The following is a 21,868-nucleotide window of genomic DNA, read 5'->3' on the forward strand; positions in this document are numbered from 1 at the left end:
CTGCAGGTGAAGCGCCAGAGCTCGGTCTGCTGTGAGTCTGCTCAAAGCTTTTGATGGTGATCCACTGACTGCAGAATGAATCCAAATTCTCACTTTTAACAATAACTTTAAAAAAATAATTTAAAAATGTCTTCTGTACCCTTGTAAAGGGCCTGTAGTCCTTTCTAGCATATGGCAACTTATAAGTTAAATTTAATTGAAAATACTAACATGGTATCAATCTATCTTTGCATTCACATCTCATCATGCTTCCTCCTCAAGTACTCAAGATTTAGGCCAACCTGAACTGAAGTTGTTCCTAGTCTATCCTATTTCTCTGAAACCATTATTACCATTTCTTAGGATACCTTAGTCTCTCAGCCCCCACAATTTTTCCTATTGAAATCCGATTTAGGATTACAGATCCACTTAAATCTATCTCTCTTAAAAAAAAAGTAAGTTGAAGGGGTCTTGTCATCCTTTTGTATGCTTTTTTTTCTATCTTTATGCATTTATTTCTTCATAAACTTAAATACATCTTGTTATAGAGAGATGCTTTGAACTAATGAAACAGATTTGTGAAACAAAAAATGTATACTTTAAAATCGATCCTTTGTTAAATAGCTGCACATTCCCTTTATCATAATTTTAACATAAAATCACTTTATAATGTTAGTTTGAATAGCTACTTTCTTTTTTAAAAACCTGTAGGGGGAAGTGAGAAAAAAGAATCTCTTGTTTGCCTTGGCAACATTCAAATTAAACCATCTCTAAGAATTAAATCATCAGAAAGTTACAAAAGCAGTCAAGCTTATAGTGTGGGCAATGGGCTACTGTTTAATTTGCAATTATATGCACAATTTAGAAACCACTTTAAGATAATTCCACCTCCGGAGTATTGCTAACATATCAGCTGCTATAAAACTCAATTCAATGGGGAAGGGGGAATCATATGAAATAAGTTGATAGGAATTAAGGAATTTTAAATTTAGGGTGTTAATCTCCCAAACTGAGAAAAGCATTCCGTTGCATAATTGCAGAACATATTGATAAAGTGTTTATTTCCCAGTGTTAGCTTCTTTATGTCTGGAATTTGCAATTAAAACTGAAATGCAGTCAGGCTTGGGAGTCAAGTTCATTATGCTTTACTGTAGGTCAATCAGGGAATCTAAAATGAAAAGAAAGCCACACACATCAGTCTTCTCAGTTTCTGACAACACAGCTGAGTTATGAAAAATTAACCAACAACATTTCCACAAAAGAAAACAGGTGTCTTCGGCACGTGGGCATGCAGCTATGGAATGTGACACAGTGAACACAGAAGCTTATTCATTAGCAAGAGATGTACAGAGAGCGTGGGCTAAAGTGCAAAAATAGCTTCCAAATTTTGAGAAAAGGATGTTGTAACCTATTGAACATTTCAGTCAAAGTGGAGATATCATCTGCTGTCCAGGAAAATACCTTCTGAATTTTCTGGTCCAGAACATTCACTAAAAATAGATATTCAACACATGTTTTGGGTTTTTGTTTGTTTGTTTGTTTGTTTTTGGGTTCTTCTGGGAGGAGCACAGAGAAATCCTGACTAAGGCCTAAAAGAAAAGTGCAGAATCTAAGTTCCAATAACAGCATCAAATAGCATGCCAGAAACCCTTAAGTGGAATCAAGAAAGCTGTATTTTCCATAATAATAATTTTTAAAGTATACAAAGAATACACATTAAAATGATACCATCTGGAACACCTTCTGTTTAGAGCTTTTTAGAGCAAAAATGTTCTGTGTGTCGAAAATATTATTGCAATATTCTTCCGTCTAAAGACACTCATGCTATGCATATAGAGAAAACTACCGTGAAGATTAAAATATACATCTAAATAGTGACTATATCAGTGGATGATTATCATCTATGAACATTTCCCATTCAGGGGGTTCTTTTTCCTACTTGCCTTTAAAAAACATTAATGTATATATAGCACTTTAATCAAAGGCAGATAATGATGGGAAAATATGTGAAGTTAATTTGCAATTCTGGTTTAAGTTGTTAATAACAAAAAATAAAGGTTAAATTTATAGCTGGTTGGTTTATCTTTCAATTATTCATACTATGTATGCCATGAATACAAATAATCAAATGTTATTTTATTTCCAAAAAGGCACAATTTTATTTGTCTTTGTCAAGTCTACCACAATCTCCCTTTGCTGACAGTCATTATTTCCTAAGGGGCTAACAGATCAAAAGGGAGATGAAAAAGATGGTGACACAATGAAATTCTCTTAATTTGACATAGTAATGAAACAGCTCTTCAACAATCACAGCTATAATTAACTAGCTGTGTTTGGGTACTGGCAGAGAAGGACATATTCTGTATCTTGGCAAGCGACACAACTGGGTGACAGAGTCACGGGGCCAAGAGCTCAGGAGTCACCTAATCTATTAATAGCTCACAAAGCAATTGAAAACCCTGGTATCTCTCCACATTCCACTACCTGATCAAGAAAACCGTCAACATCCAAAACTATGCGTCACTTCTTGCTGTTACAATTGAGGGACCTTGCTCTCTTCCTTGTTCTCTAACTTCAATCTCTCCTTTTTTTATTTTAATTTCTCTTTTCCATCAAAACTTTAACTTGCACAGTTCAAGCCATTTTAAAGCAAATTTTACACATATGCCCCTCCTGGGTCAAATCCTTTACCCCACTAACCCTATTAACCTGCAGACATCTCTGACACACTATCCTCACCAGCTGTCTGTCTGCTCAGTTCCCGTCCTTCACCTGACCCAGACCTGCCTGGTCACTTCTGCTCTCTGAAGTCACCAGACAGCTCCATATCCCATGGAGTATCTGTTCTCATTGGGCGCTTGAGAACTTGCAACACTTGGCACTTTTAACTGTTTTTTCCTTCCTGAAACACTCTCTTTCTGCACTTTGTGACACTACTCTCCCTCTCAGTTTCTTGTCTTACTCTCTGGGTAAACAAGCAGCTACTCCTCCCAGGACAGCTACTCCTCCCTGACAACTCCTACTCCAAAATGACATACATTCATCAAGGCTCCAACACGTTACTTCTTCCTTCCTCATTCTATAGACTCACCCAAAGTGACTCACCTTCTTCCTTCTTTATACTGGTAAATCCAAAGTCCGTGTCTCCATCCCATTAACCTTTTCATGTACACTCTATCCATAAAAAATAACTTCCTCCTAGAAATTCTTTCTTATATGTCGGATGAGCACTTCATATTCAACATGTCTAAAATCGAACTCATGATCTCCCAAGCTATCTTCCCAACCTGGTCCGTTTCCACTATTCCCTGACGTCTATATATTCACATACTGCACACACACACGTGCGTGTATATAAATAAACAGATATATAAATAGGAGACCCTATTTTGCACCACGCAAGGTGCCGTGTGCTGGTACAAATGTATGCTTGCTCTGTCAGGGTTTATAATCTGGTGTTCTCACCATCTGCCAGGCTGATTCTTTACTTTTATTCACACTGTTGGCTCCCCTTATTTCTATTCCATTTTTAATTAGGTAGGGAATGTATGGATATATTTTATCTAATAATTTTATTAGAAAACCTTTTTAGTTGCCTAATAAACATTTTTTATTTCCCAATAAATGCTGAAACTCTAAATTCTGGTAACTTACAGTATATACATCGAGACTCCTAATACATTTATTGACTTAATTCTTGAAAATGATCTGTACATACATACTGATAAATTAACACTTAACACTGGTTTTAAAAAAATCTTTAGGCTCATAAGTGACAAACTGATATTACCTTGATTTCAAAATGGCTTTTCTCCTCCATACCATATATGCACTGAGGGCTGCTTAAGTACTTAAAATAGTGCTTGGTACCTGGTAGATTCTATACATTATCATGATTATATCATTGTTATTATCAGATTATTATTGATTTGAAGAAAACAGGAAAATCAAGTAAAATCAAGATACAAACAATATACTTCCTTTTAAATAGTGTGTATTATGGAGCAGCTAGTCAATGAGATTTAAGGAAAATAACCTGGCTGTCCATTTATCCTCATATTTCTCCTATTTCTATCCTGGTATACTCTCTACTCTCCACTCTCACAAAAATACTTTAAACATAACTGTTTATGCTTAGTAACAGATGCAGATAAAAACTTTTAAATTATTATCAAAACATTATTCAGTTTCAGTGATCATTTATGTTGGAATTCCATTAGTTTTCCACTATTCCATGAACTGAGAGGTTCATAATGTGTCAAATAAATGCATTTCATCTCCTGATACCTGCAGTGTAGGAGAAAGGTCAAAACGCACAAAATAACCAAACATTTAGTATTCTGGCTTCTATATCTTGCACTCATAAGGGAGCACACTGTATACAGCATGACTAAATAAAAATCCATCAAACCAAATAATTCTCATCCATGTTTGTCATATTTTATTTAAAACCTATACAACACTCGTCAAATCCTTCATAGACAAAACATAGTAGACACTTACACCTTGGCTTGAGTAACTTGACTAAAAATAAATTAAAAAGATAAATTCGACCATCAAGCTGATGCTTGTCTGTTTAAGAGCATAAACTCTGAGAGCTCAGAGGCCAAGTTTGTATTATTGATCATTTTTTTTTCTGCCATAGAAGTGGCAGGCAATAGGTATTCCATAAATATTAATAGATGACTGGAAAAACTTTATTTGTGCTGGTACTTTAATACCATAATGCTATCTATACATAATACTACTTCATCATTTCTGAACATATCATTAACATTACTCTGATAGTACAGTGAAATCATCTGGTACGAAAAATAAGAATCTAAAATACTATTAAGCATCATAATCTCAGAAATAAATAAGTGAAAATACAAAGTCCTAATTATGCCTATAAGTTAAACAATATATTCTGACAAATATTCTATCACCAATATATATGTCGTCTAAAGCTGCTGATGTCCTCTCATGAAGATGAAGGGAAGACAGGTTCACTTAAGGAAAGTCATTATCCTTGTCACAGCAAGAAAAGTAACCGTGGGGAAGGCTGATTTAGCTATATTTTTATATTGCGGTTTACCCTTGAACACGGGTTTGAACCGCGTGGTCACCCTTACACGCAGATTGCCTTCCTCCTCTGCCACCAGAGACAGCAAGAACAACCTCACCTCTTCTTCCTCCTCCTCAGCCTACAGCAGATGAAAACCTTTATGATAATCCACTTCCACTTAATGAACAGCAAATACATTTTCCCTTCTTCATGATTTTCTTAGTAATATTTTCTTTTCTCCAGCTTACTTTCTTGAAAGAATATGGTATATAATACATATAAGATACAAAATGGGTATTAATTAACTATATTATTGGTAAGTCTTCTGGTCAACAAGAGGATTTTAGTAGTTAAGTTTTTGGGGAGTAAACATGTAAGCACAGATTTCTGATAGCACAAGGGGCCTGTGTCCCTAACCCACGTGCTGTTTAAACATCAACTGGATTAATCTATCTATGTATGTTCTGCAAATGATCTTGCACTATTATTGAGCCAAACATACTGAATCAGTGCAATCAGTGAATTTTTTAGAAAGAAAATTACAAGAAATCAAGAAAAAAACAATTTGTTTAAGAAACTCTATCTTTCTAATGTTCTGATCTGACTCTAGCTGCTGCTTCCCAGGCCCCTTCCCTAGAGCATCCTCCTCTTCTACACCTGTAACTATTTGACACCCTAGGCTGCATCCTCAACTCTCTTTTCTACTTACAACTCTTTCTCCTAGGAAAACTCATCCAGTTCCTTGGCAAAATAGCATCAGTAAGGTGATGACTCTCAACTGTGTATCTCTAGGTATAACGTCTTCACCTAATTGCAGACCTGCATACCCAACTGCCTATTCACCAGTTCCATTTTGCAATCAAATAGATCTCCAAGTGACCATTTCCCAAAACCAAATTCTTGATATACTGCCCCAAATTTAATATAGCTAATATCTTATCTTTATCCCCCATGTTTTTATTATCTCAAAAAACAGTACCATCCTTCAAGTAATTTCTCAGGCCAAAACCTTTGGGGATACCCTTGACTCTTATACTCATTTAAATAATCAAGAGACGTTAACACTTCTATGTTCATGATATATCCAACCACTCCTCAACACCATGTTCTCAGATAGGCCATCTCATGCCTGGCTTCTCTAGCAGCATCCTACGTAGGCATTCATTGCCACACTTGTCCTCCAAAAGCTTATTCATCTGGAGTCGGAGTAGTCCTTTGAAAAGATAAATCACATCCTTCCATTTCCTGGTTCTCAGACTCATCCAATTTTTCACATCATGATCTATAAGGTTCTATATGATCTGGCCCAGGGATATCTCTGAAACCATTTCTTCCCACTCTCTCACTCATTCAAATCTTTGCAGCCACAGACGGTTTCTTGCAGAACTTGGACATGCCAAGCACAGCACTCTTCAAATGTCTCTGGCCCTATGACTGGAACAGTCAACGAGGACTGCTGCATGGTTTCTACTTCACTGTGCGCAGACCTTTCCTCACAGAAAGCCTCTCTCATCAGGGTAGCTAACACAGAACACTGCTCCATCAGGTTCTCTCTTTGCTTTGCTTTTCTTCACAGAACTTAACACTGATGGATAAAATATGACATACTTATTTTGTGTCTTCTTACACTGTTTTCTTATATCTCCAATACTTATAACTGCCCCTGATACTCAACAGAAGCTTAATACATAGTCACTAAAACTCAAGAAATCAAGTTTTAGCTATGAATGACCCACTTACATAGATAATTCAGGATATTATTTATATCCATTATGTTCCTATATTGAAGACATATTTATAATCACCAAACTGCTTTTCATATTTAAATGTAATGCCCCAAAGCAATCTGGGTCTGTAGAAAACTATAATAGTTTATCACAATGATTTTTTTCATAAAAATATAAAAATACCTAAACTTCACTGGTATACTATACATATATACATATATACACACACACACACACACACACACATATATATATATATATATATATATACACACACACACACACATATATATGATTCAGAAAATTTCCAACAGGTTTTAAAATAATGGTCTCTCCCCCAAGAGAATAACTAAACTATTCCACTCCCCAGTTGTTTGGATAAAGAGTAAAAAGCAAAAAGGCACTTACCTCCCTTTTTCTACCAAGAGTAAGACATCCAATTTTTCCCCATTTTGAACCATTGTGCTGATTGCTGAAGGGAGAAGCAATAGAAAGCATAAACATATTTTTTTACAGTATTACACTAAATGCCCACAAGATACAATTGTTAGTACTACTTAGTCATAAGCTCAGGAGTGAGCCATCATAATTTTACAAAAAGCTATCATTATTGCATGTAATAAAAAATTGTGTTCCAAAGATAAGGGGGAAGAAAAAAAATCTTACTTAGCTCTTGCAGTCTTCGTAAGTGCATTCTATCTTCCTGAACTTCTTGCATTTGAAGGCAAAAATGCAAACTAGATTTGTCCATAGCAAACCAGCCTTTTCTCCACTGATCCAGAGCATGACAGTCTTTGTAGAAGAGTTGACCAATCAAATCATAGTCAGCTTCTGTTAAGTTTTCAGCAAATAAGGGAACAAAATGCTGTTAAAACAAATACAAAAAAGTAATAAAGACAGTGAAAATAGGAAATCTCTTCCCTATCTACAGATATGAGTGAACATGGAAAAATTACCTTAGTTTTTCTTTTTAAAGATTGATAAGTAACCCAAAATTCAAAACAATTATTTAAACTTGTTATCAGTCTTAAAACTGAAAAGCTATAATGCATTTTCAAATGGCAGCACCTTAAGTCTTTTTTCTTGCTACATATAGAACTGAAATAAGAAGACATTCTCTTAATTGATTTGTGGCACTTTTCAAAATGTCAACCTTCAGTCTTTTTCTCCTTTTATGTCTTTTACAGAATTTGTTCCCTTTACCTTTATAAACACCTTCAATAAGACATCTACCTATAAAAAGACATACACAGTGACTTTACAATATTGAGAATATCTTAACCAATAAAAACATGGCCTTAATTTGAAAAATGATTTTCCCAAGGTCCTAACCATCAACTTCTCTGTGTAAGGCTCTAGGAAGGTAGTTCTTAACCTCTTTTAATTATATTCTTTGAACACCTAATGAAGTATGACCTTCTCTCAGAATCTTACATAAAATTTTCATGGATCCCTGAAGCTCAACCACAGACTCCAAGTTAAGAATCTTCTCTGGATTTAGGGTAATAATGTAATATTTAAATACCTTGGCTATTGCCTCTGTCCATTTTCTTTGAGCTTGTGATGTTTCAGCTCCAAATAAGAATACGCGTTCTGAGGGTAAGTAGATCTCAAAGATAAAGATGGGCCTACAGCAAACATGAACAAAAAGGTACCACAAGTTATCTTTGGCACTTTTAAACCCTTCCTTACCTGTTTTAACCATAATATTCATTAAGTGAATGCAACAATTTTGTCTTTAGTCCATTATTTTAAACAAGTCATAAAATTAAATGACTACAATGGTCAAAAATTAAATGCTATATATTTACATAAGACTTGATGGAAATATGTTAACCCTTAATATTAGCGTATTTTAATTTTCCTACTTTTTAGTGAATTACCAAAGAAACTTTCAGAAGGTACAAGTAGGCTTTAAGAAACCATTAAAGTCTTCTAAAGGAAGAACTGAAATGATAACAAAACCCTTGTAACCTGGTATAATAAGTATCTCAAAACACTTTTCATCTCTAATTATTTAATGGTAGACCTACCCAGTATTTAAATAGAAGTCCTCTTTCTGTATAGCCAGGCAGATAACTTCATTGATATTAATGGTGCCATAAGGTGTGGTAGACTTGTCATTTTCATAGTAACTCAAGAAGCCTCCTTCCAAAACACACCACTTTTTATTTGTCTCTAAGAATGCAAAACAAAGCAAATAATAAATTAATCTGTATCACAAATCTAATTTATATATAAATATAAACACATGGTTAGTCAGACCCGTATGTTTTCTCCACTGTGCTAAGCAGCTACGCAACAACCCCTCTTCACCATGTAAAAGCTGGGCCCTTTACTCTGGAGAAATCAGAACCGCCAGATTCAAAAATGGGAGGCTCAAGCGTTGCCTGGAGGCAGAGGTAAGACTCACGCTGGAAATAAAGTGATTCCATGACATTCTGTATACTAAACAGTATAACTTCCCCAAATTTATATACAAAATGCTAGAGCCAGGACTATCAAAGACTCCCACCCAATACTCTCAGCAAGAGAGGGGTGAAATCTCCTATCTGAATCCCACCATTTAAAAGAAAACTTCCAAGAAGGGATTCTCTTGTAGAGACTCCTCAAAAAGCACAGCCATACTGACACCTTGATTTCAACCCAATGATACTAATTTTGGATGTTTGACCCCTAAAACTGTGAAAGCATGCATTTCTGTTGTTTCAGGTCACCAAGTTTGTGGTAATTTGTTACATCAGCTATAGTAAAATAATACAGTAGGAAAAATAACTATCTTGTAAAATGGCTATGAGAATTTGTGATGAGCAGAGTGATGACCATATAATAATTAATATTACTGTTAAAACAAATTTTAAAGAAAGCTTCCAACATGAAAGACAGAGACCAAACACAAAATAACATTTTGTAACCTATAATTAATATCAGGCTGGTAAGGGATGATACTGTATCCACACAACAAGAATGGCATGCTCTAAAAGGAAAAAGAAGACATACACACACAAAAAAATTGATACATAAAAAATTTAAAAAGGATGTCTTAAAAAAGGAACTCTCCCCAAAAATGAAACAAGAAACAGAAAATGAGATCATATCAAATGATCAGTTTATAAGGTCCAACATCCAATTAACATTACTTCTAAGAAAAGAGAAGAAAGGAAATAAAAATGAGAAAATTTACAACAAATGAATAAAGGTATGAAAAAATAAATAACAAATTTCTGTTTTCCATTAAAACCATGTACATATATTGCTTTGGCAAAACAAAAATCAGATTTAAAATATTGGTAACAAGGATCATCAACTAGTGGCAGACTGGGGGCTGGGAAAAGGTGCCATTTTAGACAGGGGTCTGCCCAGGTTTGTTTCACTTCTACTGAATTCTGAAACTTATGTGCAACTATACAGTGTGCATTTACTGGGTTTTACATTATTACACATTCCAGAACTACCAATGCTACTCTTTGCATTTAGCTCATTTCCTGACTGAACCTCAGGCACTGAAAGTATAAATGTATAAATGCAAAAGAAGCCAAAGTGACAAATGCCAACCACAAAGAATAACTTCGAATACTGTGCCTCTGCATTGCCAGAATTTATTAGTCTTCATCATTCCTTTCAATTTCCCACTCAAAAACACTGAAATAAGGAATCTCACTAATTGAGCAGCAAAAAATCATATATTATATATTATATATTTCCTATCAAAAGACACTAATGTGAAAACTAAATTCTAAATTTGTATTATTTTCATTTTTTTTAGTCAGGTAGGTTTTAATGACATGATTCAAATGTAGTTTGCCAAATAACTCTTTGAACAAGTGAGGTAAAATATTAAACTCAAATTTTTCACATCAATGATACTATGAAAGAAAGACTGTTTGAAATTTTCAGTTTCCTAGATAAAGAGAATTATTTTGTAATTTTCTTCTCATCATCTTGTTTCTGGACTCTAGAGGTTGCACAATTCCTCAAATTGTAAGTTACTGCCAAAAATGAAATTATACAAGCAACCTTCAATTTTAGTTTTAAAATATACACTAGATCTATAGACATTAAGAATAAGGTCTATAGATTAAATATAATGAATAAGGTCTACAAATTAGATAATTTCCAAAGTTTCATCACTATACTATTTTGGTGTATTATTTAAAAGTGCCCTTCTTTTTAAAAAATACACGCTGAACTACTAGGAGTAAAGAGGCATCCTTTCTGCAGCTTACTTTGAAGAGGTTCTAAAAACAAGTGTGTGTATAGAGAGACCATGAGAGAAGCAGATATGCATACACTAGCATATATATGCATCTCTGTCTGTACTATAATGTCTGGGTGACTGTGTGTACTTATATACACATATACAGAAAAGAGGACAAAGCAAATGTAAAGTGTTAATATTTGAGCTAACTGGATAAAAGGTATATGGGAATTCTTTGCACTAGTCTTGTAACTTTTCTGTAAATTTCATATTAAGTCAAAGTAATTAAAAATAAAAAAGTTAAAAATATATATTGAACTGCTTTTTAAATGTTCCTTCATCATATAGTCAGAATTCTAAATGGGCATGGGGATGGGAAGTAGAAGAAAGAAATAAGACAATGCATTTGGCCTCAAAAAACAATCACTAAGAGAGACACTCAAAAGGTAGATGACTTGAGACCTATGGGATCACTATATTCTGAAACACAAATCGCTAAATGAAAAGTCCAACTACAACTGGCACAAGTAAACAACACACCCCCAAAAAATTCCTTTATGGGTACTGGAAAAGAAAGCTAACAGAACCCAAGCAATTCCTAGTAGAAAGTGATATCTATTTCAGGGCCCTCAAACCAGAGTCACAGTAGATACGCTGCACATTTATATGAAAATCGTGAGATGCTGTAATTTTTAAATGAATATTTATTAAAGATTTCTAGTATATAAGAAAAAGCAAAGTTATACTACTAATCAAAGGGAGTTATAAAATAGTTTCAAAACAATGCACTCAGATGACTAGAATAATCTCCACAAGAGAATAAAGGAAAAAGTACACAATTATTCAGTACATAGATAATCACTGGCACAGATTAGGAATTCTACCCCTGTTCTCAGGCAGCTTGTAATCCAGTGAAAGGGGAGATGTGTTTAGAATGATAACCATCAGGTGGTCTGTTTAGTAGACTAGAAGCATTCAAGGAGGGAAGCAACCATCAAACTAGAGCAATAAGAAAAAAACTACACAGAAAAAAAAATCCTTTAAAATGGTCCTTTATGACTGAGGTGGCAAATTTCTAAGGCAGCGAAAAAATTCATTCTGAACCACAGTCTTTCCATAATTCTGGGAAAGAACAGTGTGAGGAAAGTCACAGAAAGGTGAAACTGCAGAAACCCTATTTGGCTGAAGAGTCAGATTACACATGAAGTTGGGAAATGGGAAGCAAGACTGCAGGTTCGTGGCAGAGGCCAGGCCCCGAGAGTCTACACAGCAGGTGTGCAGGAGTTCATACCTCTCTTGGTAGACAAGAGGGAGCCATCTGAAGGCCTTAAACAAACAGTGCCAAATGAAATGATACATAAAATAAGCATAAATGCAGAATCTAATCATGCAAATTCTAATGGGAAACAAATGACAGATCTCTTGAAAAAGGCGGGTGCAGTTCATTTCACGTTAGAGGTGCAGCCTTGAAGAGCTTAGTCCTGCAGCATTATCGTGTCTGCAACCATTTGTTAGCTTTATTCACATAAGTGAAATGGGCCAGAGGTCGGACAGGGCAGGCACAGATGCTTCCTTCGATCACGTATAATAACAAAGCTGTGGTAGGAAATATCGACATTCCTACGGATTTGGGAAGCAAAGAAAAGTGTTAGCGAGATTATGTTGGACCACATTGGTTTGCTTGGGCCAATTTGGATGTGCACTCCTGAGTGTGACTTTGAGAAATGTCAACACCCTCCGTGACACCTTCTCAGCTGCAGACGTCGCACTGCTACCAGGTGTCCGCGGCACGGGGAGCGCAGAATGAGCGATTCTCAGCACTCAGCTGTTTAATAAACAGGAGCATGCGTGTGAGATGTAAGTAAAGTAGGTAGACTGGCCAGAGGGCTTATTCAATCTTTCTACTCCATCATCATGCTTAGATCTGTCAAGAAAAACATTACTGTGGGATTTAGCTAAGCATGGGTAAAGAACTCAGAGGTGACCTATTTTAATACTACTGTGGAATGATATGGATAATAGAGTTGGGTACCACGGCTGCCAGCTACAGCTACATACCTAAACTCAAAGGCCAGGAACCTATGTGTTCACACATAAGCCCTTCACTCCTCTCCCTCCTCCTCCTCATCCCCTCATATTTATGTGCCATGCACTGTTCTACACGTTTTATATGCACTAACTCAGAATCCTCAGAACAACGCTATTAGTGAGTTCTATTAATATTATTATACACCCCCTTCCTTGTACCCTTTCCAAAGGCACAGAACAGTTAATTGATTTCCCAAGATCACACCAGTAGTATCAGAGCTGGGGGTGAAACACAGGTAGTTGGGTTCTAGAAGCTACCCTCCTAACCAATGAACACAATGCCTCTCTGCACCTGTTAAATGCTTGAACTATACATACCCATTTAAAATGTATGAGGGCAGAGAAAAAGTCGTACCTTCTAATACATATGTGTATAATCAATCTGTGGTGGTTAAGGGGAACTAGTATTTTTCAAAACCGTGAAGTTGTTTCCTGATGAAGAATTTCCTCAACTGACAATATTTAGCATTCCCTGAAAATAGTAATACACATTAGGAACCCTCTTCATTCTTTTCATTTAAAATAAATTATATGTTTAAGCCTTGGAAAAACATTTTTATGCTATACAACCTAGGTTTTCATAGAACAAAAGATCCTCAAAATTCTCCAGTATTCATCTACAAAATTAAACAAACTGAAATAGAGTTTCTAGTAAACCATGTCCACCGTTTTCTTTTTAAAAATCAAACCCTGTGTAAACAAATCAAATTTAAGACACCAAGGGAAAAATATATGGTTGGGGCGAAAAAAGGAAAACAAAACAAGGACGCTATTATTCAACTCTGTACTTAGGTTTAACAAGACCTATCAATCTTTCTTTCCATGAACACTAAATTGAAAAGGAAAAAAAAGAAAAAGAAACATACAGATCAGACCTTATAACCAGAGGCCAGATAAACTTCAAGTCATGAAAACCTGAACTGACAATCTGAAGCCTCCAACCCTCGGAAGGGCTGCACGCATTTTTATTCCCGGACTTCCGCCTCCATTTTCAATCCTTTGCTCTCTGGCCATCCTGACACGCACTGATGGAGTGCTCTTGTCCAGGTGCTTGCCTTTCAGAGGCAAAGGTGACAACCACACTTTAATCTCTGAATCTTTCCAAATATTAATTTTTTTCATAAATATACTGCTCAATAGCAATAACAACACTGCGGAATCTTGAGAGAGGGGGAAAAAGAAACAAACCCAGAACTTTAAGTTTCTTGATCGTTCAACTTTTTCTTTCTTCATTTTTAAATAGATTCTTTCTGCATAAAATACTCTTTGTACCAGCAATTGTATCTCTTCATACGCAGATCAAAACCAAAACATTAACATGGGACTCACATGTTTACACTGTGAGTTTAACTTGCCTAAAGAGACAGTCATTCATTCAACAAATATTTATCATGTGTTACTCTGTGTTGACACTGTTTTAGGCATCAAAGATTTGATTAACCCCGAAACAACCAGAAAATGCTGATGCCTCGTTGAGCTTTCACTCCAGAAGGGAGAAACAAATAAATGAAGGCAGGACCGTCCGAGCCCATGCAAGCAGCACTATGAGAGACATACGCAGGGTCCTATGAAGGGGGAGCTGGCACTGGGCTCACAGTTTAGTAGGGTGCCAAAGTGGCCTCACTGACTAGTGAGTATTGAATTGATTTCTGAAAGAAGGAGCCAGCTGGAAAAAGTTCTCTCCTTGCAGAGTGAGCAGTAACCGCAACAGTCCAGAAGGGGCAGAAAGGATGTGGCATGTTCCAATAACCGACAGGAAACCAAAGCACTCTGACATGTGAGCTTAGACAGGAGTGACAGGAGATGGAGGGAGGGGGAGGTCTCAGAAGGTCTTGTAGGTCCCAATAAAGAATGCGAAGCCACTAAATATTCTTGAGCAATGCAACTGCATGATCTGATTTACATTTTCAAAGATCATTAAGCCTGTTTTTTGGAGAAAATTTCAGAGGGAAGCTAGGGCAGAGACAGGGAGACAAATACAGACAGTACTGCAGCCCAGCAGAATGTGACAGTGACCGGGGGTAGGAAGAGGAGATGGAGAGCAGCCAACTGACTGATAAATTGGATGGAAGAAATAAAGACAGTCAAACAACGCCCTACCAGGAGATTACTTTAAAATGAAATCTTTGCTGTTGTGCAACATAGCCAAAATACAAAAGCTTACTTTCATATTACTTAAATAAAGAATGCTTTAAAATGGGAAAATACCCCTAATTACATTACATATACAGAGAATGAACTGGTTTCTGTTTTTTGAAACAAGTTTTAACCAAAAAATACATAGTTAATATATAAAAGATAAAAGAATGATTTAGTTGCAACTGTTTAGAACATCAATGTGATACTCAAGTAATTTAAAAAAAATCTATTTTCAAGGAAATATTAAAGAAAAGTGATGTTTATAAATATTATAACCACAATTGTTAAAAAATAAACACAAGCTTATTTTTAACCTACGGAATGATTTTGATATTTTGAAACATTTTAGGAACAATATCTGGTATTCCAATCTCTATTTGATCTTTGTAAAAGTCAAGTGGTCTGAAAAGCAAGTCTATGATCTTTTAGTATTTAGAAGCAACATTCTAGAAAGCTTTAACACTTATTTATAAGTACATTAATTGTCTTATTCAATTATTTTAGTAATTGATACAGTCAATTCACAAGTTATCCAGATACTTTACCTTTTTCTGATCAGTTAACTTTTGAGTTAAGGGTTATTTACTAATAGGAGCAACAGAAGATGAAACAAAACTCAGTAAATTTACCATTTATTATTGGCAAGGCTGAATAAAGGAAGACAAAGATCAACTGCTGAAAGCACCAAAATCAACTAAATTGAAAGGATAAAATGTTCTGCCATCCTACTCTCACCTGGCTGTGACACTTTGACCAATACCACAGGGTTACAACAGCAAGGATAACACAAGTCAGGTGTAAAATTCTGCTTCCTGGTGAACTTCTTCATTTGTCATGTGAAAATCAGCATAGCACCAACTGTCTTGCAGACTATCATGCAGATTACAATTAAGGTATGTAAAGTAAGGCAATCCTTATACATATTATATGCTCACTAAAGGACAGCCACTCTTTTCAGAAAAAATCTAATAAAGTATAGTTAATGTATTCTGCTTTGGGAATAATTTTTTGGAAATAAAGCATTTATAATACTGAAATAATCACTTCAAATGCACAAGTATCAGGATTAACGCTCTAAAGTGAATGTGTTTGTCTTCTTATTGTTCCTTTGATCAAACAACAGAGCTGAATACCCCACCCAGGGAATGGATACAAGGCTCCGGAGCCAGTCAGTGCCACCATCAACCAGCCTACACAGCTTAATTTCTCTTAGACATTCTTTGTTCCAGGAAGACAGATCTCATTATATTTTCCTGCCTATAGTTCTGGAATTAGTTTGAATGTATATAATGTGAACATGAGGCCTGTGTCTTACCTATTTTCACATTTCCACTGCCTAGCACAAGCCTGACACAAAGAGTTGGATGGATAAATGCCCATGTGACTCTGTTCAGAGAATCCAAATCTACAACCTTCCTGTTAAATCAAAGTGATTCCCATCACCTTTTATGAAACCATAAACACACAACTACTTACTACTTACTTAAACACACACACATACTTCATCAAAACAAACTGACTACTTGATATCACTTAGTACTCTAACTGAACATTTCCAGAAAACTTGCCAGTTTTTCCTATGCATTCACATTTATCTATATTATCTCCCCAGTTGGGGTGTCCATCCCTAAGGGAAGGAGCTGAGTTGCCCTGTTTTTTTTTTTTTGCAATAACCCTTAAAATCTGAAACAAAATCAGTTGGCCCCAAGGTAGACATCAGTGAACACTAGTGAGAATTCACTCAGCATTCCAACCCAGTATAATCCCTGCTGCAGTACATGAAATATTATTTGTGCCTGGAAGCATTTATATGCTCAAAAAGTCTCTCTCTACTGCAAGATCAAATCTAACATCGTAAGGGGAAAAATCAAAATGTAAACCTAATTGTTTTGATAATGGAATAGTTTTATCATATAACAAAATCTAAAAGAAGCATGAAAGATACCTTCGAGCAGTTTTTTCTCTGAAGAGAGTTTAGAAACAGCAGCAGGAGCCTGATACAGAAAGTCACAGAGGAACGTGGACTGCGAAGACTCTTGATTTAATCCACCCTCAGGGTGAGTGTCATGCTGAGGGAAATCTAGAAAAATTAAAGAAATAAAACACTTGAAATTTAAAATGTAAACAATTTTCCCTTTATGAATATGTACATGAGTTTTGCACTAGAAGAAAAAATATCTTAAATTTACCACAGAATATAGAGATATTTATTGTACTTTGCATAAAATTTGCAAATAAGCACTTAAGTCATATTTATTATTCATATATGAAAATCGGATTTAATTTTTGTGGAAATGATTATGTGGGATTAACTATTTTAATCTTCCGTTTATAAGATTAAAGAAATAGAAAAGATTTATTTCCTAAACTTTTTCTTGAAATGATATAAAAATAGGCTTAAGCATCTTCCATATTTTTGGTAATTACATTTTCTTCATTCTGACAGGTTTTTCTTATTTGAGAAAGAAACCGATTTATGCTTCAGGACTCTAAGAGATCTATCAGAAGAGAACAGATTAACACAGAGACAGTGCAAACCTGAGAATTTGTTGTGATAGAGGAATTCCATTTGCAGACTCTGGCCAGCCTTCTTGGCCAATAGGTAGGGCGTGCTGTGCACGGGGTCTCCAGTTGCACACATGACGTCTGCTCCGCTGAACAGCAAAGCCATTGTTTCCAGAACATCTGATTTCACTACAGCAGCACAGAGAGCCTGCTCATTAAAGAAAATACACCATTTAAGGGAAGAAAATAATATTCTAGCTATCAAAATAAGTAAAAGTTTGACAATTCATTTATGGGATAAAGTTTATACTCCTTTATTCCTAAGAAGGTTAATAATAATATGCTCTGAATTAGGCAATAGGCACAAAAGGTCTTCTTTGTGTGAATTTAATTGTAACCCAATTCCTTCACATCTCAATTCATTATTTTGTTGCTGTGATGTCCCTTCAAAACCTAATCCATCATATTTGCTTTGGAGATATTTTTATGCTTACATACTATGATAATGGCTGATGTTCAGAAAATTCAAAACATTTCAAATGTAATCATGAAGTATCCACTAAATGTTTGGCATATGAGAGTTGTTAATATATTTTTTCAGTTTAACCAGGAACTGCAGAATATTTAAAGTATCATTGTGCTGTGGGAATTAGAAAGATGAGTGCAAAGCAAATTCAGAATCTTTCTGTTTGTGGGCTGGGGATGGGGGCCATCAGAACAATATGCAAGAGGCAAAAAAACATTACTACTGACTTATGTTACCCATCATCCTTGTACAAACAATATGAATGGCTAGAATCTGACTTTTTTCTTTTTTTTTGCATTGAAGTAATAAGCTGCCTTCACACCTCTCCTCATCCTTTCTTCCTACCTTATGTCAGTTCTCAGAGCTCACTTTATTGGCTTCCCATTTGCTTCCAAACCCTCAATTATGGCACCTTGATCTGACCTTAGCCTTGAACTCACTTTAACTGCTTCCTTACAAGGTGCCCCTGGATAGACCACTGGTTAATTTGCCCTCAGAGATGCAGGCTCAAGACAGTCACTCCATAGCTGTGCCACTCGGCAGCTCAGAATATATGAATAGATGGCAAGCAGTCTCACGACACATTCACAGTTCCTACCCTGGAGTGTCAACTGTTAAAAAAGTACTCATCTTTTCTACCACGGACTAGATCTGTGGTCCCCAATCCCCAGGCTATGGACCAGTACCAGTCCACGGCCTGTTAGGAACTGGGCCACACACAAGGTGAGTGGCAGGTGAGCAGCAAAGCCTCATCTGTATTTAAGCCACTCCCATCGCTCACATCACCACCAAAGCTCCGCCTCCTGTCAGATCAGCAGCTGCATTAGGGTCTCACAGGAGCACAAACCCTGCTGTAAACCGCACGTGTGAGGGATCTAGGTTGCACACTTCTTACGAAAATCTAATGCCTGATGATCTGAGGGGGAGCTCAGGCGGTGATGCTAGCGCTGGGAGCCGCTGCAAATACAGATTATCACTCACAGAGAGGCTTCACTGCACAGTAAATGTAATGCGCTTGAATCATCCCAAAACCACTCCCTCCATCTCCAGTCCGTGGAAAACTGTTTTCCTTGAAACCAGTCCCTGGTGTCAAAAAGCTGCAGACTACTGGTCTAGATGACCTCTATAATGTCCTTCACCTCAGAATGAAGAAGCTAAATTCTTATACCTGACTGTGTACTCATTTGGTAGGTGATCTTGGACAAATCCCTACATTTCTGGGTCTTAGTTTTTTCCCACCACAAAATAAGGGTGCTGGAAAGCATAAAGACACTACCCCTTCCACTCTAATAATAGTCTGACACCCCCCAATGTAGTCGCATGTATTTCCTCTCATTCCCTCTCTCGTCACCCTATCCTTGTCCTTCACAGCACACAGGACTTGCTCTGTGAATTTATTCCAGTCTAGCTGTTTACAGTTCGTCTTCCCCAATCGACTGTCACTCCCATGAGTAAAAGTACGTTTTTTTTTTTGTTTGTTTGTTTGTTTTTGAGACAGAGTCTCACTTTGTTGCCCAGGCTAGAGTGAGTGCCGTGGCGTCAGCCTGGCTCACAGCAACCTCAATCTCCGGGGCTCAAGCAATCCTCCTGCCTCAGCCTCCCGAGTAGCTGGGACTACAGGCATGCGCCACCATGCCCAGCTAATTTTTTTGTATATATATTTTTAGTTGGTCAATTAATTTATTTCTATTTTTGGTAGAGACAGGGTCTCACTCAGGCTGGTTTCCAACTCCGGACCTTGAGCAATCCGCCCGCCTCGGCCTCCCAAAGTGCTAGGATTACAGGCGTGAGCCACCGCGCCCGGCCAGTACATCTTGTTTTTACCACAAGTGTATCCCAGCACCTAAAAGAGGACTCAGCAATTATGAAGTGTACAATAAACATTCAATATAATGTTCTTTTTAAAAGATTATTCATTGACACTAAGATGCCACTTTCAAGAAGTACAATGTGGAAGTAAGTCCCAATAGGTAAACTTCACTAAGATATTTAGAAGAAATGAGATTGCTATCCCTTAATTTAAAACTTATCTAATGGCTTAGTCCATGGAAACTAGCGTGTTTCCCCGAAAATAAGACAGGGTCTTATATTTATTTTTCCTCAGGAAGACACTCTAGGGCTTATTTTCAGGGGATGTGTTATTTTTTTTTAATTATGGTACAAAAATCTACATTTATTGAAATATAGATAACTCATCTTCTTCTAGAACATCATCATAACTCTCCAAAGCCCGAATTCTATCCTGAATTTCTTGTGACTCTATTTCCTTTAGAACCATTGGCCCCAATCTCTCATGTGGAGCACTAGAGCTCTCATGAGGCAGATGAGAAGGGCTGCTCATCTTCTTTACCACTCCGCAACGAAATGCATGGGTTGTGCAGATGCGCTGCATAACTACATCCATTACTGGGTCTTATTTTCAAAGAAACACGGTATGTGGTGTGACAGAGAGGACCTTGCTTGAGGACATAAGTAACTACCCACTGACAAGATTCACTTACCATCAAAGAGGAAGGGAACTGGGGGAATATATGGGCTCATTTTCCAGGCTCACCAGTTACCTCCTCAAATCAATAATGTACTCTTTATATGATTAGTCAGTTATTTTAATGATATAACTGGTAACCATAAAAACATTACCTATAACAAAATTAAATATCTGAATAATAACTTACATAACTATATAGCTCACTCCTATTTTAGGAACCTATTATGAATCCTACATTCATCGTGTGCTTTTGCTTTAAAATTAGTTGGTGATATCACTTTACTATTAATAACACCAAAGACATACAAAGAAGAAAAACTTATTTTAGTGGAACTAAATCAATAGAACAGATATATAAATCAATTTTATATATCCCATATTTTCAAATGTAGACAATGGTCTTTATTTTCCAAACTGTTCAACATAATGCTAATTACCTAGAGATTCTTATCCATCAAGCATTAGCATTAAAAAATGCATTCACAAACTAAGAACTGGCAGGGCTTGGTGGCTCACACTGTAATCATTCTGGTAGACCTAGGCAGGAGGATCACTTGAGATCAGGAGTTTGAGACCAGACTGAACAACAGCAAGACTCCATCACTACTAAAAATAGAAAAATTAGCCAGGCATGGTAGAGCAAGCCTGTAGTCCCAGATACCTGGAAAGCTAAGGCAGGAGGATCGCCTGAGCCCAAGAGTTGGAGGCTGAAGTGAGCTATGATAACACCACTGCTGTCTACTCAGGATGAAAGAGTGAGACTCTGTCACCAAAACAAAAAGACTGAGAACTATGAAAAAATATCTGAGCATTGAAAGACAGGTTTATCAAGGTTCATGCTTTAAATATCTATACATAGAAGCGTCTCCTAACACACAAGAGATGAAGCAGTAATTTAGAAAAAGAAGGGGTGAGAGAATATTTAACAAATCCCTTTGCCAAAAGTTCTTTACCAAAAGACCAAATGTGCAGATGAAATAGGCACCAAAGGATCTCGAATCACTCAACCAAAAGCAAATGAGACTTCAAATCAGTAGCACTAAGCAAACCATAGTTTTTAACAATACACTTGTTATATATCACTGTTGGTGACACTATCAGCAACATACCAGCTGAGGTTATGTTCTGTTCCCTGTCCCTAAAACAGTGAAAGTTGTCAAAATATTAAGAA

At 36.4% G+C, this 21,868-nt stretch overlaps 1 protein-coding gene across 3 annotated transcripts in view; it reads right to left on the minus strand.

Moving 5' to 3' along the window:
* The window catches only part of ARAP2 (ArfGAP with RhoGAP domain, ankyrin repeat and PH domain 2), a 177,640-nt gene that overhangs the window by 73,074 nt on the left and 82,698 nt on the right, over window positions 1-21,868 (minus strand). For all 3 annotated transcript variants that reach the window (XM_012770990.3, XM_012770987.3, XM_012770988.3), the window contains exons 14-19: window positions 17,717-17,891; window positions 17,124-17,258; window positions 8,787-8,931; window positions 8,279-8,381; window positions 7,420-7,618; window positions 7,162-7,225 (exon numbers count right to left, since the gene is read on the minus strand). In XM_012770990.3, coding sequence (XP_012626444.2) covers window positions 7,162-7,225; window positions 7,420-7,618; window positions 8,279-8,381; window positions 8,787-8,931; window positions 17,124-17,258; window positions 17,717-17,891 — 821 coding nt within the window. The remainder of the gene's footprint in view (window positions 1-7,161; window positions 7,226-7,419; window positions 7,619-8,278; window positions 8,382-8,786; window positions 8,932-17,123; window positions 17,259-17,716; window positions 17,892-21,868) is intronic.

Source organism: Microcebus murinus, chromosome 3 (genome assembly GCF_040939455.1).
Source record: "Microcebus murinus isolate Inina chromosome 3, M.murinus_Inina_mat1.0, whole genome shotgun sequence".
Taxonomy (NCBI): domain Eukaryota; kingdom Metazoa; phylum Chordata; class Mammalia; order Primates; family Cheirogaleidae; genus Microcebus; species Microcebus murinus.